General features: G+C 55.4%; 1 protein-coding gene across 6 annotated transcripts in view; it reads left to right on the forward strand.

The window, feature by feature from the left end:
• Positions 1-400: 400 nt before the first annotated feature.
• ACSL6 (acyl-CoA synthetase long chain family member 6) overlaps positions 401-15,902 on the forward strand; it is a 66,238-nt gene continuing 50,736 nt past the window's right edge. For 4 of the 6 annotated variants that reach the window (XM_070374018.1, XM_070374019.1, XM_070374017.1 and 1 more), the window contains exon 1: positions 401-544. In XM_070374018.1, the coding sequence (XP_070230119.1) occupies positions 496-544 (49 nt within the window). In that variant the 5' untranslated portion in view covers positions 401-495. Of the gene's footprint in view, positions 545-3,092; positions 3,178-11,061; positions 11,198-15,902 lie in introns of those variants that run through there. The other 2 variants (XM_070374021.1, XM_070374020.1) reach the window with 2 other exon arrangements.

The following is a 15,902-nucleotide window of genomic DNA, read 5'->3' on the forward strand; positions in this document are numbered from 1 at the left end:
TGACCACAACCTCTCTGCCACCCAGAGTCTGCCCAGCCTTAAAAGCCAGGATGGCGCGCGTAGGGGTAAGAGTCGCGCATTGGCAAGGTGTGCGGCGTCAGCACCCCGCGCGCGTCGCCCGTGCGCCCCTCTCCTGCCCGTTTCCCCAGAACGCCGAGTCCTGACGTTGGGCTGCGGTGGAGAGGCCCGGTCCGCTCTGCAGCCTGGCCCCTCCCCCGCCCGGGGACTCGGCGGTTCCTACGCGGGGGTGAGCGTACCGGGCGCCGGGACCTGGCCCGCGGCGAAACTGGCTGCGAGCGCCAGTGCAGAGCGCGCTCCCGGCCCTCCCCCTCCCGCCGAGACGCCGCAGCCGCGCGGGAAGGCGGGGCGCTGCGGAGCAGAGGGGCGGGGGCTAAAAATACCCGGCGGCGGCGGCAGCGGCGCGGCGACTGCTGGGGCTGCGGGGCTGCGGGCCGGGGCGGCCGTGCGGGGCCAGGCTGGGTCCCGCTGACCGATATGCTGACCTTCTTTCTCGTGTCGGGGGGCTCCCTCTGGCTGTTCTCGGGTGAGTCCCCCCATCTCCGTCCTCGTCCGTGATCCCCATCCCCAGCACACTGTGGGATCTTGGTCCTGGGTTGTCTGAGCCCCCAGCCCCGGCTCCTGAGCCATCCTTTCGGGACTCCGCTAGGTCGCCCAGGTCTCCCCCTTCCAAATTCTGGCGGGCTCTGGGCCGCGTTTGGGAAGCAGCTGTGTCAGTAAAAATGAGGGACCTTGCTCACTGCCACCCCACAACAACCTCGTCTTTGAGACCCCACAACTTCCCTCTAATTCTCGTGGCCTCCCCACCCCCAACCCCACCCCCAATATGGCGAGGACCATCCGCTGAGCAGACTAGGCCTGAGCCCGGTCGTCCCCCAAGACCAAGTCCAGGGATTGACAGTTTATCCTTGTTCATCTCCAGGGTCCAGAAATGGAGGGTGTTGGGCCCTGAGGTCCCACAGCAGGTCAAGGACATGACCCAGACTGGCCTGAGGCATCCCAATCCTGGTTGAGAGGGTCTCCTCACAACCCCTCCCTGCCCACCTTTGACCCTCTGTAAAGCAGGGTTCACCTGGCTCCTCAGCCATGCCCAGGGCTTGTGTCCCGACTGTGCCAGCCCACAACTTCTCCCCTTCACAGGAGTCAGCTTCTTACCTCTGCATCCTCTCAAGAAACTTTGAGGACCCCCTCTTCCAAGTCCCTGCCCAACACTCTTCCTCCCCAACACAGAACCTGGGCTCTCACCCAGGACCCATTCATCCAGCAGTTTTCCTGCCTGCATCAGTCAGTCCTCTGTGAGCTTTGATTTCCTCTAGGTTATGATACCACTAAGGGGTCTCCACTACCCCCTTATACAAATTCAGCCTAATAATGTATGTGCAGTGCTTGAACCTTAAACTGGCTTTAAGCTGACCTAGCCCAGAGCAAATGCTTCATGAAATGTTAGTTTTATTGTTATTTCACATTCAAACAGCAGTATCAGAGGAAGTAGTAAGGTTTTTTCTGAGCAGAAGGGGAGGAAGTCGACCCTTTTGAAATTCTTAACTGAAACTTTGCCTGTTATTTAATATTCACGGCAAATCCTAGGAGGTCGGTGGTGCTGGGTTTTTTTTGTTTGTTTGTTTTTTAACTGAGGTTCAGAGGCTAATTGACTTGCCAATGTCACACAGATAATATCTGAAAGATTAGGGTTTGATCTGAGTTAATTGATCCATCGTTGCTAAGTGCTTCGTGCCATCAGGCTTGAACTTGAGGGCTGGTGGGCATCGCCAGCCACCATTGCCCTGTGTCAGGCCACAGGGGCAGCTCCCCTGAGCTGGGGAGAGAGTGAGGCCTCCTTAATCCCCTCAGCTCCCTAAGCTCCTTCTGTCTGCCAGGTCTGAGGACAAGCCAGGCAGGGCCCTCTGGGTCTGATGTGCGCATCCAGCAGACAGGGTTGGAGCTAGAACTAGGGTTAGGAACAGAGGGCCGGAGGTATCAAAATAACGATAATGATAGTAACAGCCCCTGCTTACTGCGTGGCTGGTGCTCTCAGAGCCCTTTCCCTGTGCGAGGACCCTGTCGCCTTACCCTTAGGAGACCCCATCACCACCACCACCACCACCACCAACCCCCCGGCCATAGGTCCAAGGGTGGCTCTCTGGAGCCTTGGTCTTCTGTGGCTACAGGGAGGTGCCTGAGAACTTCAGGAGTCATCAGCAGCCTCTGAGGGAAAAAATCCTTTCAGTGCAAGATGCTCATCTGAAAGTGGGATTCAGCCAACACTAACTCAAACTGGCCTTCAGTCCTGCTTTGGTGCGGAGTGTTTCGCAAAGCAATCAGGTGCCGCCTAGAGTGGGGAAACCGCCTCACCGAAGGCCTTTTGAGGGGCCTCGGAATGGTCAAGCAGGGAGGCTCTTGGTACAGGGGGGCAGCTGCTTCCCCAGAGGCCAGATTTCTCAATGAGTACAGGAAATTTCTCAAAAGATGCCACAGTTGGTGTAAGCGTGAAACACTGAGGCTGGTGTGTGGCGCTCACTCCAGCCACACGTCATGGCATTCACAGATCATGTCTACCTTCCTTGAGACTCTGCCTGGACCCAGCCTTTCTCCGAGGGCAGGGAGGACACCTGGGCTAACACTGAGAACACATTCTGATCCCATGGCAGCTGCCAGAATCCTCTGGCCCCGCTGAAGTGATAGTACTCTTTGTAGAGTGATGTGCCGTTTGCCCAGTCTGGCCCTACAGAGACAAGGCAAGGACAGAGGAGAGCCATCTGGAGGAGGAACTGCCTATCTGGGGGACGCAGCCGCGTGCTCTGAGCCTTGGCAGAGCAACGGCTCTACTGAGGCCAACCCAGATCCCACCTGTGTGTTGAGTAATAAACAAGGAAACGAAATAGACCCAGTGTGGCGAGTCAGATGCCGTGCCTGGCCCTGCCATGGTCTCAGTGCTGTGAGCACTCAGAGGACTTTGAGTGCTCCCCATGGATCGGCACTCTGCCTGCCAAATGGCACCCTTGTACAGAATAGAAAGAGGCTCCCCTCTTGGTGGATGAACTTCGAGGCTGATGCAACCCTGTGTCCTTCTACAGGATCCAGTCTGCGCAACCATATACCCGACCATCGGTGACGTCTGAGTGGGCTTCTGCAGCATACAGGGGTGTTTGTCAGAGGCAGGTAGGCCAAACCCCAGGTAGAGAAAGTCAGAGCAGCAAAGACATGCAGGAAGGACTGTGGTGGGAGATGGGTCTTTTAGGGTCTTTTGCCTGAGTACTGTGGGTTGTCAGAGGGGATGGAGTCTGGATGGGAGGGGATTCTAGAGAAGAGGGTTTTATTTCAGGGGCAGAAAAGCCCTTGATTTACCTGCAGTGGCCAGGCTGAGCCAGCAGGAGGAGAGCGGAGGCTGGGAGAGCAGTGGGAAGCTGTTGCGATATTATGGATGAGAATTAAGTCTGGCCAAAGATGGCCCAGTTGAGGCTAGGTTCCAGGAAGAGGAATGGTGGCAGAGACTGGTGTGACAGCAATCTGGCTATGGGTGTCCAGGGCAGGTGCAGACTTGCACAGCCTAGCTCAGCTCAGCCCAATCAGATTCTCCCTCCATCTCTGCTCCCATTAGGGTAGAGGACTGGTGTGAGGTCTGGGACCATCCCAGGGGCCCAGGACGGCAGCCAGGAATTGGACAGACAGTGGACTCCGGGCAGAACATCGAGGGCACACCTCACAAAAGAAGGCCTGGATTTGCCTATGGCGCGCCTCTGTGTGGGAGAATTCTGACCTTAGTGCCCTCTCTCGCTCCCCAGCCCATGGTGGGGTAGGGGGGTACTCCCAATGAGAGCACGCTGACACCAGGGGGCAGCAGAACCTAGCCACTCTGCTCCCTGACTGGTTTTCTGTCCCTTGAGATTATAAGGGCTCTTGGGTTGACCTTCAGAAGGCTGAATCTGGCTCAGCTACAGCCCCAGATGGGATCCAGGGTTGTCCCCCCCACACAGCATGTAGGATAAGTGAGCATGAGGCTCTGACTTTTTTGCAAAGAGAGGCTGAAGTTGCAGGCATTTGTGTAACAGAAGCTGCAATGTGTAATTAGCCAGTGCCTGGCATATAGTAGGCACTCAAAACATTCACTGAATGAAGTACTGTTGGGGAGAAGCAGTGTTTTCATGGCGGAAGTGTTGTTGCAAACGTGCTGACTTGACTGCTGTTTTCTTGAGCGTGTATTATGTGTCCAGCACCATGTTCTACAGTCCGCAAGCTATCGTTTAATTTCACCCATGACACTGTGGTGCTCTTAGCCTCCTTTAACAGATGCAGCACCAAGACACAAGGAGGTTCAGTGGTGAAGCCACCCCTGAGAGCTGTGAGTCAGACCACATTCTCAGACTCTAGGCCACAGAGAGACCTGGAGGATTGGAAAGAACCCAAGCCCCTCCAGCAGGCTGGTCGGTGGGCACAGACAAGGGAACAATCCTTGGACGGGGAGTGTTTAAGGAGAAGACAGGTGTGAAGAGCAAAGAGCAGGGGCTAGCCCATAGGGAAGGGCTAACTAAATGTTAGCTAAAGTTATAACACCTTGAGCTAAGCCTTCCTCAAAGGAGATGCAGGACTCTGACATGCCGAAAGGGTGTAGGGAAAGAACAGACATTCCAGGCAGAAGGATCCATGAGAGAAAAGACTAAGAAGACAGTTGAATGAGAGCTTGGCACAGTCTCTACTTAGCCAGTGAGGTCTCGGGGGCTGGGCTCTTCAGGCCTAGGAGGCCAGGCAGAAGAGGCTTTATTCTGTGTGGTAGCCGTATCGAGGGCATATGGCCAAAACTGAGCATGTGGATGGCTAAGGTGAACTGTCCCTGCACCCTTCAAGCCACACGCATCTCCTGGGGGCACACATTCCACTAAACTATGGTCTTGGGCCTCCTGTGAGCCTTGTGATCCCCTGAGGGCAGAGCCAGGGTGTCTCCTGCCTGTGCCCCAAGCCAGGGCCAGTACAGTGTGTGTGTAGTGTTGATTGCATAAGTGAATGATAAGAAAAATTCCCTGAGAATAACTTATCTTGGTAATGATGTGCTTTATAATCTTTTGCCTCAACACAAGTCCACTGACCGACAGCAGACCTTGAATGTGCTCCTGCTGGGTTCCAGGCTCTCTGTCTAGCTGCGGGATGCCGTCAGTATGGGGGAAGTCCTAGGGGAAAGCAGGTGTGAGCCCCTTGCAGCCAGAGCCATAGCAGCCCTCACTGGAGAGCTCAGAACAGAAGGAGGTGCTCCAGAAGTGAGTTCACGAATGAGTGAATGACTGCACTTGCAGCTGCAGGGTGATGGGTTTTGTGGAAGGTAGTCTTCTCTGAGGATGAGATCCTATCGTTTCCGTAGAGCTCCAAGTTTCCAGTCTCCCAGTAGGCTGGGAACTCACTCTGGCCAAGCAGAGCTGAAAGGAGGCCCCAGCCCCGGGCCGCAGCTCACTGGAGGATGCCGTCTGATGGCCCCATGCCCTGTGTCGGCCTGGTCAGAGTGCCCACCAACCACTCATTGAGCCCTAGGAGGGGAGCACTGTGGCTGAGGTGCTGTCTGGGGCCTTTGGGGTTGGCCTTCAGGTTAGGCCCAGAGGTGGTGGCACATAATTGCTCAGTTGCTCTGGGGTCCCCTGGTTGGTGTGGTCATTCTCTGACCTCGCTACTTGGTGTGGTTTCCTGATTCATGTGAGGCTTGGGGTCCATGACAAGTAGAAGTAGGAAGATGGGAAATGGGCTGGGACAAATGTGGGCCAAGCTGAGCTGTCTGTTCCGAAGTTCAATCTGTAATCTCAGAGCCGGAAAGATTTCAGATCCCAAGAAGTTCCGTGTGTGCCTGTTCACCAGCTCTTCCTGGAGATGCTCTCCTCTCCCGACAGCTACTCCAGGGAGTAGGGGTGCTTGGGGGTGGCCACGGAGAGTTGGGGGTGGCTGGCTTCTGATTTGTCATCCGCTCATTCAGGCCTGCATTCCAAAGGTAACTGCCGCCTGGGGCTTTAGAGCAGGAAGCCAGGATAGGATGGTGCCAATGAGGTAACAGTTGGCATCCGTTGCCAGATCCTGGGGTAAGCAAACCTGAGCTGGTATCTCTCAGGGCTGGGAATAGCTCTAGTGACTGTGGCTGTTGGAGGAATGGAGAGAGAGGACAGGCTGGCCTGGGTTGAATGGGCAGCTCTGGGATAGTGCCCACCAATCGACAGTAGGAACCCTGACCCCCTCTCTGTGTGCCACCACAGTTTGGCCCACCAGCACGGGAAGTGGCTACCGGTATTAGCCCTTGGTAGCCCTGTTTTTCCCACGAGTGTGTTTTTGTTGTTTGATTTGATTTTTGTTTTCTCTAGATTGTTCTCGTGGCCAAGAATCCCCAGTGGGGTTCCTCCTGACCACTAACCCTTCCCCCAGCCTTGGCTATAAACCATTCTGGGGATGGACTGTGGGTCCTGCCACATGGACAGGAGGGCTACAGGGTAGGGGGGGGACAGTAAGGTCAGCCAGAGATTGGACAGCATGGCCAGCTGGAGCCACACAGCAGGGACAGTCAGAGATGGGGATGGAAAGGTAGTCAGAGCTGGGACGGAGAACGCAGCAAGATGGAATGTGGGCCAGCCAGTGAGACTGGAGAGTAAGGTTGACCTGAGGGTGGATGGTGAGGGCCTAGAGGTCAGTAAGAGGAAAGCAGGCATCCACATGGAGAAGGGGGCCTCCGGGAGAACCTATCCAGGCCTGCCGTGACCCCTTGACTGTGGAAGGGATGGTGCTTCTGGCCATTCTTCTGCATGAAGCCACCTTTACCCCAGGAGGCTGGAGAACGTACCTTCCAGCAGGTGTGTGGGGTGTGCTCTGGGGGACACCACTGACTCACCTGTATCAGCCCCCACTCAACCTGCCGGCTGCCTCCTCCTCAGCCTGGCGCTGCCTGGGGTGGTGCAGAGAAAGGGAAGGCGGCTTTCCTTTGGCCCAGTGGGCTGTTGGGAGGTTTGGGGATGTGTGTCCCTGATCCCCTTGCCACAGGTCAGGCAGCAGGGAAGGCTGTGACCTGTGAAGTCCCCTTTTCCATCTGGATTGAAGTTTCGTTTCTCTTCCTCCCCTATTTCCTTCTTCTCCCCAGTGGGGCAGCCCCATGAACTCTCAGGATTTCTTGGGCGTGGTGTATGATCCCAGCTGACAGCAGGAGGGACCAAGGAGGGTGGATGGTCATCAGAGATGGGTGGTTTCTCTGGGCTAAGAGGCAGACGAGGCCTGTTTGCCTTGGGTTGCAGGACACCTGCGGAACATCCACAAACCCTCCTATCGGTTCAGAATCGGCTCCGAGGTGGTTTTGTCCTAGATTTTCTCTCAGGCTAAATGATCATATGTGTGTTTGAGATCTTGCTGTGTCATTGTTACCTGTTGATGGGAGTCTGTGTAGCATCCATGCTGCATAGCTTACAAGGTTTGTACTGTCCACATAGGTTAGCCTCTGCTGTGGGTCCTGTCTCTAGGTGGATGCCTAGGGTGTGCGCTGTTTTGTATCTGGTTTCTTCATTCGGTGTCATCCACTGCAGAGGAAATCTGCAACCACACGTGGCACACAATGTGGAAGATGAAGGCAGTACTGTGAGTTTTTCAAGTTAAATGACTACCCTTTATTCTGAGATGATGATCTTCCATCTGTCTTGTAATAAAATATGTTGGGAATCTGGTTGGGGTTTTGTTTTGTTATCGATACATTCCTTTAAAAATACGTAGATAGATACAGATATTTGTGCCATGGTTAATGGACAGCTCCTGGTGACTCTAGGGTGTCAGACAAGCAGCTCTGGAAGTCTGAACAAGGTGGAAGTCTGACCTTGTTGTGGAGCTCTGTGGAAGATGGAGTCCCGGCTCTGGAGCGTGATTGTGCACGCTGGGCTCTAGGTTACGACCCCACCCCCAGCCCAAGGGTGCTTGTGGCAGCAGGCAGGGGTACCCGAGACCCCCATTCTTAAAGGTCTTCTCTGTGCACTGCAAGGGCTCTTGTTTACTGTCACGTATTTCTTCCCATTTCTTTCTCCACATTCCGCATCAACTCCATGAGGAAATTACTGAAGTTCTCTCATACCAAAAGGTTGCTTCCTGAGGCCCAGTCATGACTAAGGACATAGTCATGGGCCAATCCCATTTCTTGGCCCTGCCTTCCCTGACCTGACTCAGTGATTTTCTAAGCAGCCACAGGGGCCTTCAGCTCCCTCTGGAGAGCTGGGGGGTTCAGTGAGAATCCAGGTGATGACTCCTCAGTGGGTCAGTGTGAACAACGTCTGTCAGCCTCCCTGGGCCAGCCGGGACCTGGTTTAGCTTTGGTCTGAAAGAGATTTTTGTTTTCTGGTGAGAACAGCCCCAGTCTGGCCAAGTGCCAGAGGCAGCGGTAGGAATACAAACCCTTTCATGTGACAGACCCAAGTAGAGAGGTGCAGGCCTGCCAGCAGCAGGCCCTCCCCTGCTGCAGCTCCTCCGGAGGCAGTGATTTGCATAGTCCCCATTCATCCTGGCCTTGAAAAGGAGGCCTGAGTTCTCAGTCCTCCCTGATCAGCAGTGGGCTGGGCTGCCTTAACTCTGTGGACGCCACCAGCTCTCCCCAGCCAACAACAGGTCTTATTGACTGGAGGGCAGTGGAAGTCAGTAGTCTCTCCGTGGCCCTGAGTCACTCCAGAGGGGACGATTCAGGAGGTGGCAGGGTCCCGCTGACCAGCACACACTTTGTGCTGAATTGAGCGAGATTCAGATTTGTGTTTCCTTGTGCAGTTCTCAAGAGGAACTTGGTCAAAAAATGAGGAAGCCAGAAAATTAAGCTGTTTATCAGAGTCCCAGAAAACTTTAACCAAAAGCAGAACTCCCTTTTCTCTGCTCGTTGTCATTCCTATGAAATAAACCGTGACCCTGGAAACGGTGGGTATAGGCGCCTTGTTGGCTCCTGGCCATGGTAGTGGTCCCTCTGGCTGGGATCTGGAGGCGTGGCTTGCCCGGGACACTCTGGCATCCTCAAACCCTGCGGTGCTAGGTCAGGTGAGCTGGTGGACACCATCGGCCTGTGGCTGATGTATAAGGCACGGGGTGGTATATAGCGCAGATTGTAGTCTTTTTCTCTCGGCAGCCACGTGCCGTCTTCTCAGCCTCAGTGCCTCCTTCCCAGGAGTCTGCGCACATTACAGGCCTCTTTCTGGGATTCTGTTGCCTTCTCAGAACTCTCCTTCCCACCTTGCTCCTAATCTCTTGCTCCCTGTCCCTGACTGAAGATGTGTTTTAGGTTCTGTCTTGTGACTCTCACCCCAGGCAGGATGTCTCCAAGCTGCTCCTGAGTGAACAAGTGGGCAAGCGCATCCATTGCTCTCTTGCTCCCCTCACCTCAGTGACCCCAACCACCTCTTCACAGGACCCTCAACCCGCCTACGAGAAACTTCCCTGGAGCTGGAGGGAGTCACATTGTGTCCCACCTGTAACCCTGGCCCCCGGCGGTTGAGCTCTGACAGCAGGGCAGCATGGCCCTGCCAGGAGCAGCCCACGTTCTCTTTCTGAGCTTGAACCTGTAGGGTTTGCCGTGTGCCCTCACTTGGGGCCAGTGACGAAATGGATCACTGCTCCCAAGGCCAGGGCCCTGGTAGCCCTAACCTGGATGGGCGGGGTGGGGTGGGGAAAAGATCACGTTGCAGCCACAGGACTTGGCTTCCTGCATAGTGGGGCCTGGCCAGGGTGTATCCTCTGTCTGTGTAGCACTCATGACCCTCGCCACTTTCCCTGTCTGCCGCCCCCCCCGGAATTGGTGTGGAAGGAAGGATGGTGAGGCCCGAGGCTCACGCACCCTGTTAGTCCTGTCGGGTCCCCTGGAAATACTGCTAAAGGGAACATTGCCATTGTCTTAACATCTGCTGCCCCTCTTTATTTTGAGAATTTTTGTCCGGCCTAATTCGTGGTAAGGACAACTTTATCTCAGAGCTTGTAAAAGACACTGTGTTTCTCTTTGCTCCTCTGCGCTCAAGGCTATTTGTATTTTTAAGTGTCTGATTAAGTATTGTTTGAGCCTGGCTTCCCGGTGTGGCTGTCAGGAATGCGGGCCCATGTTCCCTGACCAGGGCTTAGGGTGGGTGAGATTCCTGAGAGGTGCTGGGCTGAGGATGGGGGGCAGAGCATGATGTGGGCTGCCTCCAAGTGAACTGTTGAAGGGAAGCCTTTCCGAGGCAGGTTCAGGCTATTGAGACGGGCCCTGGGCAGCGGTCGGGCACAGCCAACCTTTCGTTAGGCCTTTCTACATCAGGAGTCTGAGTTAAACCTTCAGAACTACACTCAGGCTCCTCAGGGAGGTTCGGCCGGTGAGCCACTCTGTAACCCAGCAACCCTGAATCCTGCGCCTGTCTCTCACGGGGGAATGTGCAGTGGGCCTCACGTAGCAATTCCCAGCTCGGGGAGGCCCTCGGCCCTGTGTCTGCCCCAGTCGTCTGTGGTCCTGTGAGTCTTAATTAAAACCCAGGAGGAAGGCGGCCCCTCTCTCAGCACAGAGCTTGATGCCTTTGTGTACGGGGAGGGTGCCGGGCTGAGGGAGAGTTGTTGTGTCTTCGTCTTAACAGACCAGGCCACCCAGCTGGGATGGTGAGGTCTGTGCTTCTCTTGACCTGGCTCCTGGGCCACGTGCTTCCTGGGGCAGCACTGCTGGGCCAGGACTCCCCACCTCTGGCACCCTGTGTGATTTTCTGTCAGCCAGGACCTGGGTTACGTCCACTGAATTTTCTGCCCCAGAAGCTACCCTGAGAAGCATCGAAGGAGGCTTTCACCTTAAAGATATCTCTGAAAATGTGCATAGATAAGTAAGGGTCCCCCCAGGAAAGAAGAGTAAAGGGCTTTGGGGGCTGAGGGTGGGTCCTCAGGCATTTGTACATTTTAGAGCTCCCTCCAGGTGGGGTTGCCAGAGGCTGGGGCCTGGGAGCCCAAACAGACTTGTGCCAGGTTCCAGGTAAGGGCTGCTGAGGCAGGAAGCTCTCCAAGCAGCCCTCCCCCAACGGTGGGGCTAGCAGGGCAAGCCGAATCAGCTCCAGGGAAGGTGTTGCAAGGCCCTCAGGCACTAGAGTTTCCAGGCAGGCTGAGCGCATAGCTCTCAAGAGGGAGCTCAGAGTGCTGTGCTGCGACCTCAGGAGGTGGACGGTGTTGGCAAGGCCCTGTTCCGGGAAATTCGGAAGCACCGAGTGTGAGTAGGGCTTGAGGGTGGTGCGGTGGATCCTCTGGGCCAGACCGGCCTTTTACTCTCCGGCAGTGGCCCTGTCACATCCTGGCTTGGGAAGGAAGAGTGAAAAAAGGCTGTAGCTGATCCCCACCCCCACTCCTTCCCCTGTGAAGAAAACTTGCAGGATTGAGGCCCTGCCCGTCCTGGGACTTCGCTGTCCCCGGCTGCCTGCCAGAGGCGTTGAGGGAGTTTCGGGGCTCAGCTTTGGTTTCAGCAGGCCAAGGTGTGGCTTCTGGCTCCAGGGTGGCCACCCCCGCCTCCTCTGCCCCCCGTCCCCCACCAGCAAAGTGGGAAAGCATCTCACGGCAGGCCTTGAGAAGGGGCTGGTGTGCTGCTGTGCTGGGGTCTCGTGGGGAAGCTCAGCCATTATCTTTTACTTGCTGATACTGGTATTTGGTCTGGAGTGTCCCCACTGCCCAGAACGTCTGTAAGCAAATATTTTTTCTGGGACTGTGCCTAATCTCTTTCCCGTCCCCCAAGTAGACTGGGTGTGACCTGGTGGGGGCGGAGGCAGCCCCTGGAAGGAGCTGGAGGAGATTCCTGGGCCATGGTGCAGGCTTCCCTCTGCCAGGAGATCTGGCATCCCCTCCCCCACTTCCACTGTTTCCCACCACCCCCACCGCCCATGCTGCCTGCAGGCTGAGGGCCTGGCCACAGATAGATGTGTAAGAAGACTTTGTCCTTAAGCAACCCTTCTGACAAACCGCTCTCTAGAACTGAAGACAGGGTGGAGGTGGGGAGAAGCAGAGAGGGGTATAATCTGAGGCTCTTTGCAACCTGGCAGAGTAGGGGTTAAGGCTGGGTTGCTTGCCTCTGAGCTGATCTGAGCCAGTGCTGCCCTGCATGCAGATTGGGGGTGGGGGGCAGCGGGGGCCTTGAGGGGCCATCAGCTCCCCATAGAGCTGTTCTGCACCCCGTCCCCTACCAGACCCACTGCCACAGCTGCCGGGGAGCCTCTGCCACCACTCCTAGAGCTCCCACCACCAGCTGGCTTCTCAGAGCAGGTATTTGTTGCCATCAGCTGTCCCCAGGAGGGCAGACTTGGGGCAGGGCCTTCACCACTTTTGTGTTTTGATTAAGATGTGGTAAGTGCTCCCCAAGCCCCACATACCCTTTATAAAAGGAGACTGGTCCTGGTGGGACCAGCTCACTGCCTGCCCAGTGCCAGGAGCCTGCTGGAAAGGTAGGGTGTGAACGCATGTCATTTTGCAGGTTGTCTTTGAGCCCTTTTGGCTGGCAGAGACAGAGTAATTGCTTGAGCTAACTTCTGTCTATTGACTATTTCCCTTTCGGTGCGCCTGGCACTATAGTCTCTGTCCACGAGATTTTTTTGAGATGAGGCACAGGGGTAAAGTGACTTGTCTGAGGTCATACAGCTATCAGTATGAGTCAGGACTTGGACCCAGTCAGTCCAGCACCAGAACTCTCCTATGGGCCTTTTCCCTGGCTTGTTTGCAGGAGCCCTGGACCCTAGGAATTTATAATTTTATTTCAGAGTCCTTCACTGGGAGTTAAGGAAGTCCTTTAATGATCTACTGGCTTGCCTTGTGCGTCCCCATTTCTGAAGCCCTCAGAGGTTTGCACGGACCACCCCCCCCCCCACCTGCCTCCAGGCAGATATAGAGGGAAGCCAATGTGTTTCTAAGGGGAAGGAAGAATCTGAGGATCGTGGAGGGTCTCAGTACCAGGGTGCTGACTTCGAAGTTTTGTCCTCAGGTAGGAGGGAGCCAGGTAAAGCTTTTGAGCAGTGGCACAATTTGGTCATGGTTGTGTGTCAGGAACATAACTCTGGTGTCGGTGTAAACACTGCACTGAGCAGGGTGGCCTGTGGAGAGACTGGTGTGGGAGTCTGGACGGCACTCGGTGATGGCTGGACCAGACCAGGCCGGGGGGAGGGAGAGGGGTAGCAGGGTGGGAAGGAGTGGTCAGATTTGGGAGATGTTTAGGAAGTAGTCCTGACAGAGCCATCTTGCCAGATCGTGAAAGTCTAGAGTGCTGGGGTGGGGTTAGGAACCTGGACCAGCAGAGGGCTCTTGGAGGGGAGCCATGGATTTGGGGGCCATCTGCACTGGAAATGGGCCCTGGGGCTCTGCCTCTGCCACCTTGAAGTCAGAATGCTTCCGACCAGGGTCCCCTTCCTCCTGCTCTCTCTCTTTCCTGGGTTTTAACAGCTGTGCCTCTCATTCCCGACCGTCCATGGGGGTGAGGAGGGGCCTGGTGCCACCACTTGGTGTTCTGAACTGGAGAAGGAGGCATGGTATATGCGGAAGGAGAGGAGGCTAGTTGATGCTGAGGGCTGGGAACCCTTGCCAGGTGAATATTTACAAACACAGCTGCTCTCTTGGCAACACCAGCACCACTGCTGATTCCCTTAGCTGCTGTCCCCCTCCCCCACGCCCCCTACCCATGCCCAATGCTGCTGCAACCACGAGAGCCTCCTGGGGACAGGGAATGAAGCACCAATGGCTCAGACCCCAGGGACCACCAAGCGCTACACCAGCTTGACAGAGAAGGAGCAGAGGTCAGAAGAGCCCAAGGCCATGTTAAGTAATGAGATGAGACCAGACTCCCAGGCCCCGCCTCAAGCCAAAAGCCTGGTGACACAGGCTGGCTCTGAGGTCCATGTCCTTAGAGGACCTGAATTTGCAGCTCTCCCCTCTGGTGGGTCCTGATCTGAAGCATTCTCAGGGCATGTGAAAGCACCCCTGACTATCTGAGGTTGGTGAGCTGGCAGGAATAACACCCTCTGGTCGCTGCCCAGCCAAGGGGCACAGGCCCAGCCTTAGCACTGTAGGACCTGCAGTCACTTGAATTGCCTCCTTAGGGTGGGCACCTGAGTAGGAGCCTGGGGAGGAGTGAGTGGTCAAGCCCTTTTCCCACCACCCTCCAGCATCCCAGGCAAGTGGGCTTCCTGGAAGGGAACCCAACCGTGGGAAAATGGCAAGTTCGTAATCTGAGGCCAAGAGGGAGCCCACCTATAGTGTGTGCATGGTGAAGTGCAAGTGGCTGGCCTGGCTATCTTGTTCCCTGCTTACAGGCTCTGGTGACCATGTGCTGCCCACTGCCCACCCCCCGACCTGGGCTTGGACTCTTCTGACCAGGTCTGAAGCTGATTTTCTGTGGTTTGCATGCTAAGTCACTTCAGTTGTGTCTGACTGTTTGTGATTCTGTGGACTTCAGCCTATCAGGCTCCTCTGTCCATGGGATTCTCCAGGCAAGAATACTGGAGTGGGTTGCCATGCCCTCCTCCAGGGGATCTTCCCAACCCAGGGACTGAAGCCACATCTCTTACATCTGCCTGCATTGGCAGGCGGATTATTTTCTGCAGTACCTCCTGGGAAGTCCTGTCTGTGGGTTTAGCACTGTCGCAAAGGAGAGCACGGGTTGTGGATGTGGATGGCACAGCGTAGGCAAGCGTTGGGGTGGCAGTGCAAAGCAAGGCAGTGGTTTAGAGGCTGTGGTCATCTGGGGCTCAGGTCCTGGCTCCCCTGCTCGCTTGCTGCACCTGTGAATGGCAGGTAACTTCTTCGGTGGAGTCTCTGTGTCTCCACCTCATAAGGAGTCATGAGGACTGAGTGGTGCAGTGTGGAGGCATGGACTCCCAGGTATACCAACATTTCAGGGAGTTTATGCAGGTTCTGTTCTTCCCTCTCCTGGGGCCTGTGGTGCTTTGGTGATGACTGAAAGGTTGGCACATCTGGGAAACCAGCCTCAGACTTGTGGCCCTGGACCTCGTACAAAGGTTCATGGGCTCCAGACTTCTTTCCTGGGTGTAATATTTAGTTTGCTAAGTGCTCCGTGGTCTCCCTCAGCTCCAGCCTTTACATATTTGTTTCCCTCTGCTTGGGACATCTTTCCTCTTTATCCTTCAGTCTCGGCATCACTGCTACTTCCTGCAGGAAGTCTGCCCTGACTCTCTGGACCTGAGTTGGGCATCTTTTCTGGTGCCCTATGTCTGATCACAGCCCAAACTGCCTTCACAGCACTGTCCATTCCCTTTTGGATCTCCCTGATGAGACTGCGGGCAGGCCCACATCTGGCTTGGCCCTGTGCCCAGCACTGAACTAGATCAGAGTGGGGCCATATGAGGGTCTGCTAGGTGAGTGGGTGGGTAGATGGGTAAGTGAATGGATGGCTTAGTCATTCTTTTCTGTGCTCTTGTGACAGTCCCAGCATTGCAACCAATGCCCACGTTTGGCTGCAGCCTGGGGCCTGCAAGGAACTGCCAAGGGCCAGGGACTGGTGGTAGTAAAGCATGTGTGTGTGTTAGTTGCTTAGTCGTATCCGACTCTTTGCAACCCCATAGACTGTAGCCCACCAGTCCCCTCTGTCCATGGGATTCTCCAGGCAAGAACACTTGAGGTAGTAAGGCATACTTCCAGGGTTTTCTCTGAAATTTTTGGGACTGCATAGTTGAGCCCCAGGGCTGGACAGGGACTTCTTGAGCCTTGGCTTCCCAGCCTATGGAGTCAGTTGAGTCTGCTATAGGAAACATCATTCAGCTCTCAGAGCTCACCCAAGGAGCTAGCGGGCTTATCTAGATTTTCCACTATGTAGTGAGTCATTTTTTATCTGATGGGCCTGGCTGTAACTTAGTCTCTTATTTGCAGCTTAAGGAAGTAAATATCCCAAGAAAGCCAACTGGCCTCCTGCCCAGGGTCCTCCCCAG

Source organism: Bos mutus, chromosome 7, assembly GCF_027580195.1.
Source record: "Bos mutus isolate GX-2022 chromosome 7, NWIPB_WYAK_1.1, whole genome shotgun sequence".
In the NCBI taxonomy this organism is placed as follows: domain Eukaryota; kingdom Metazoa; phylum Chordata; class Mammalia; order Artiodactyla; family Bovidae; genus Bos; species Bos mutus.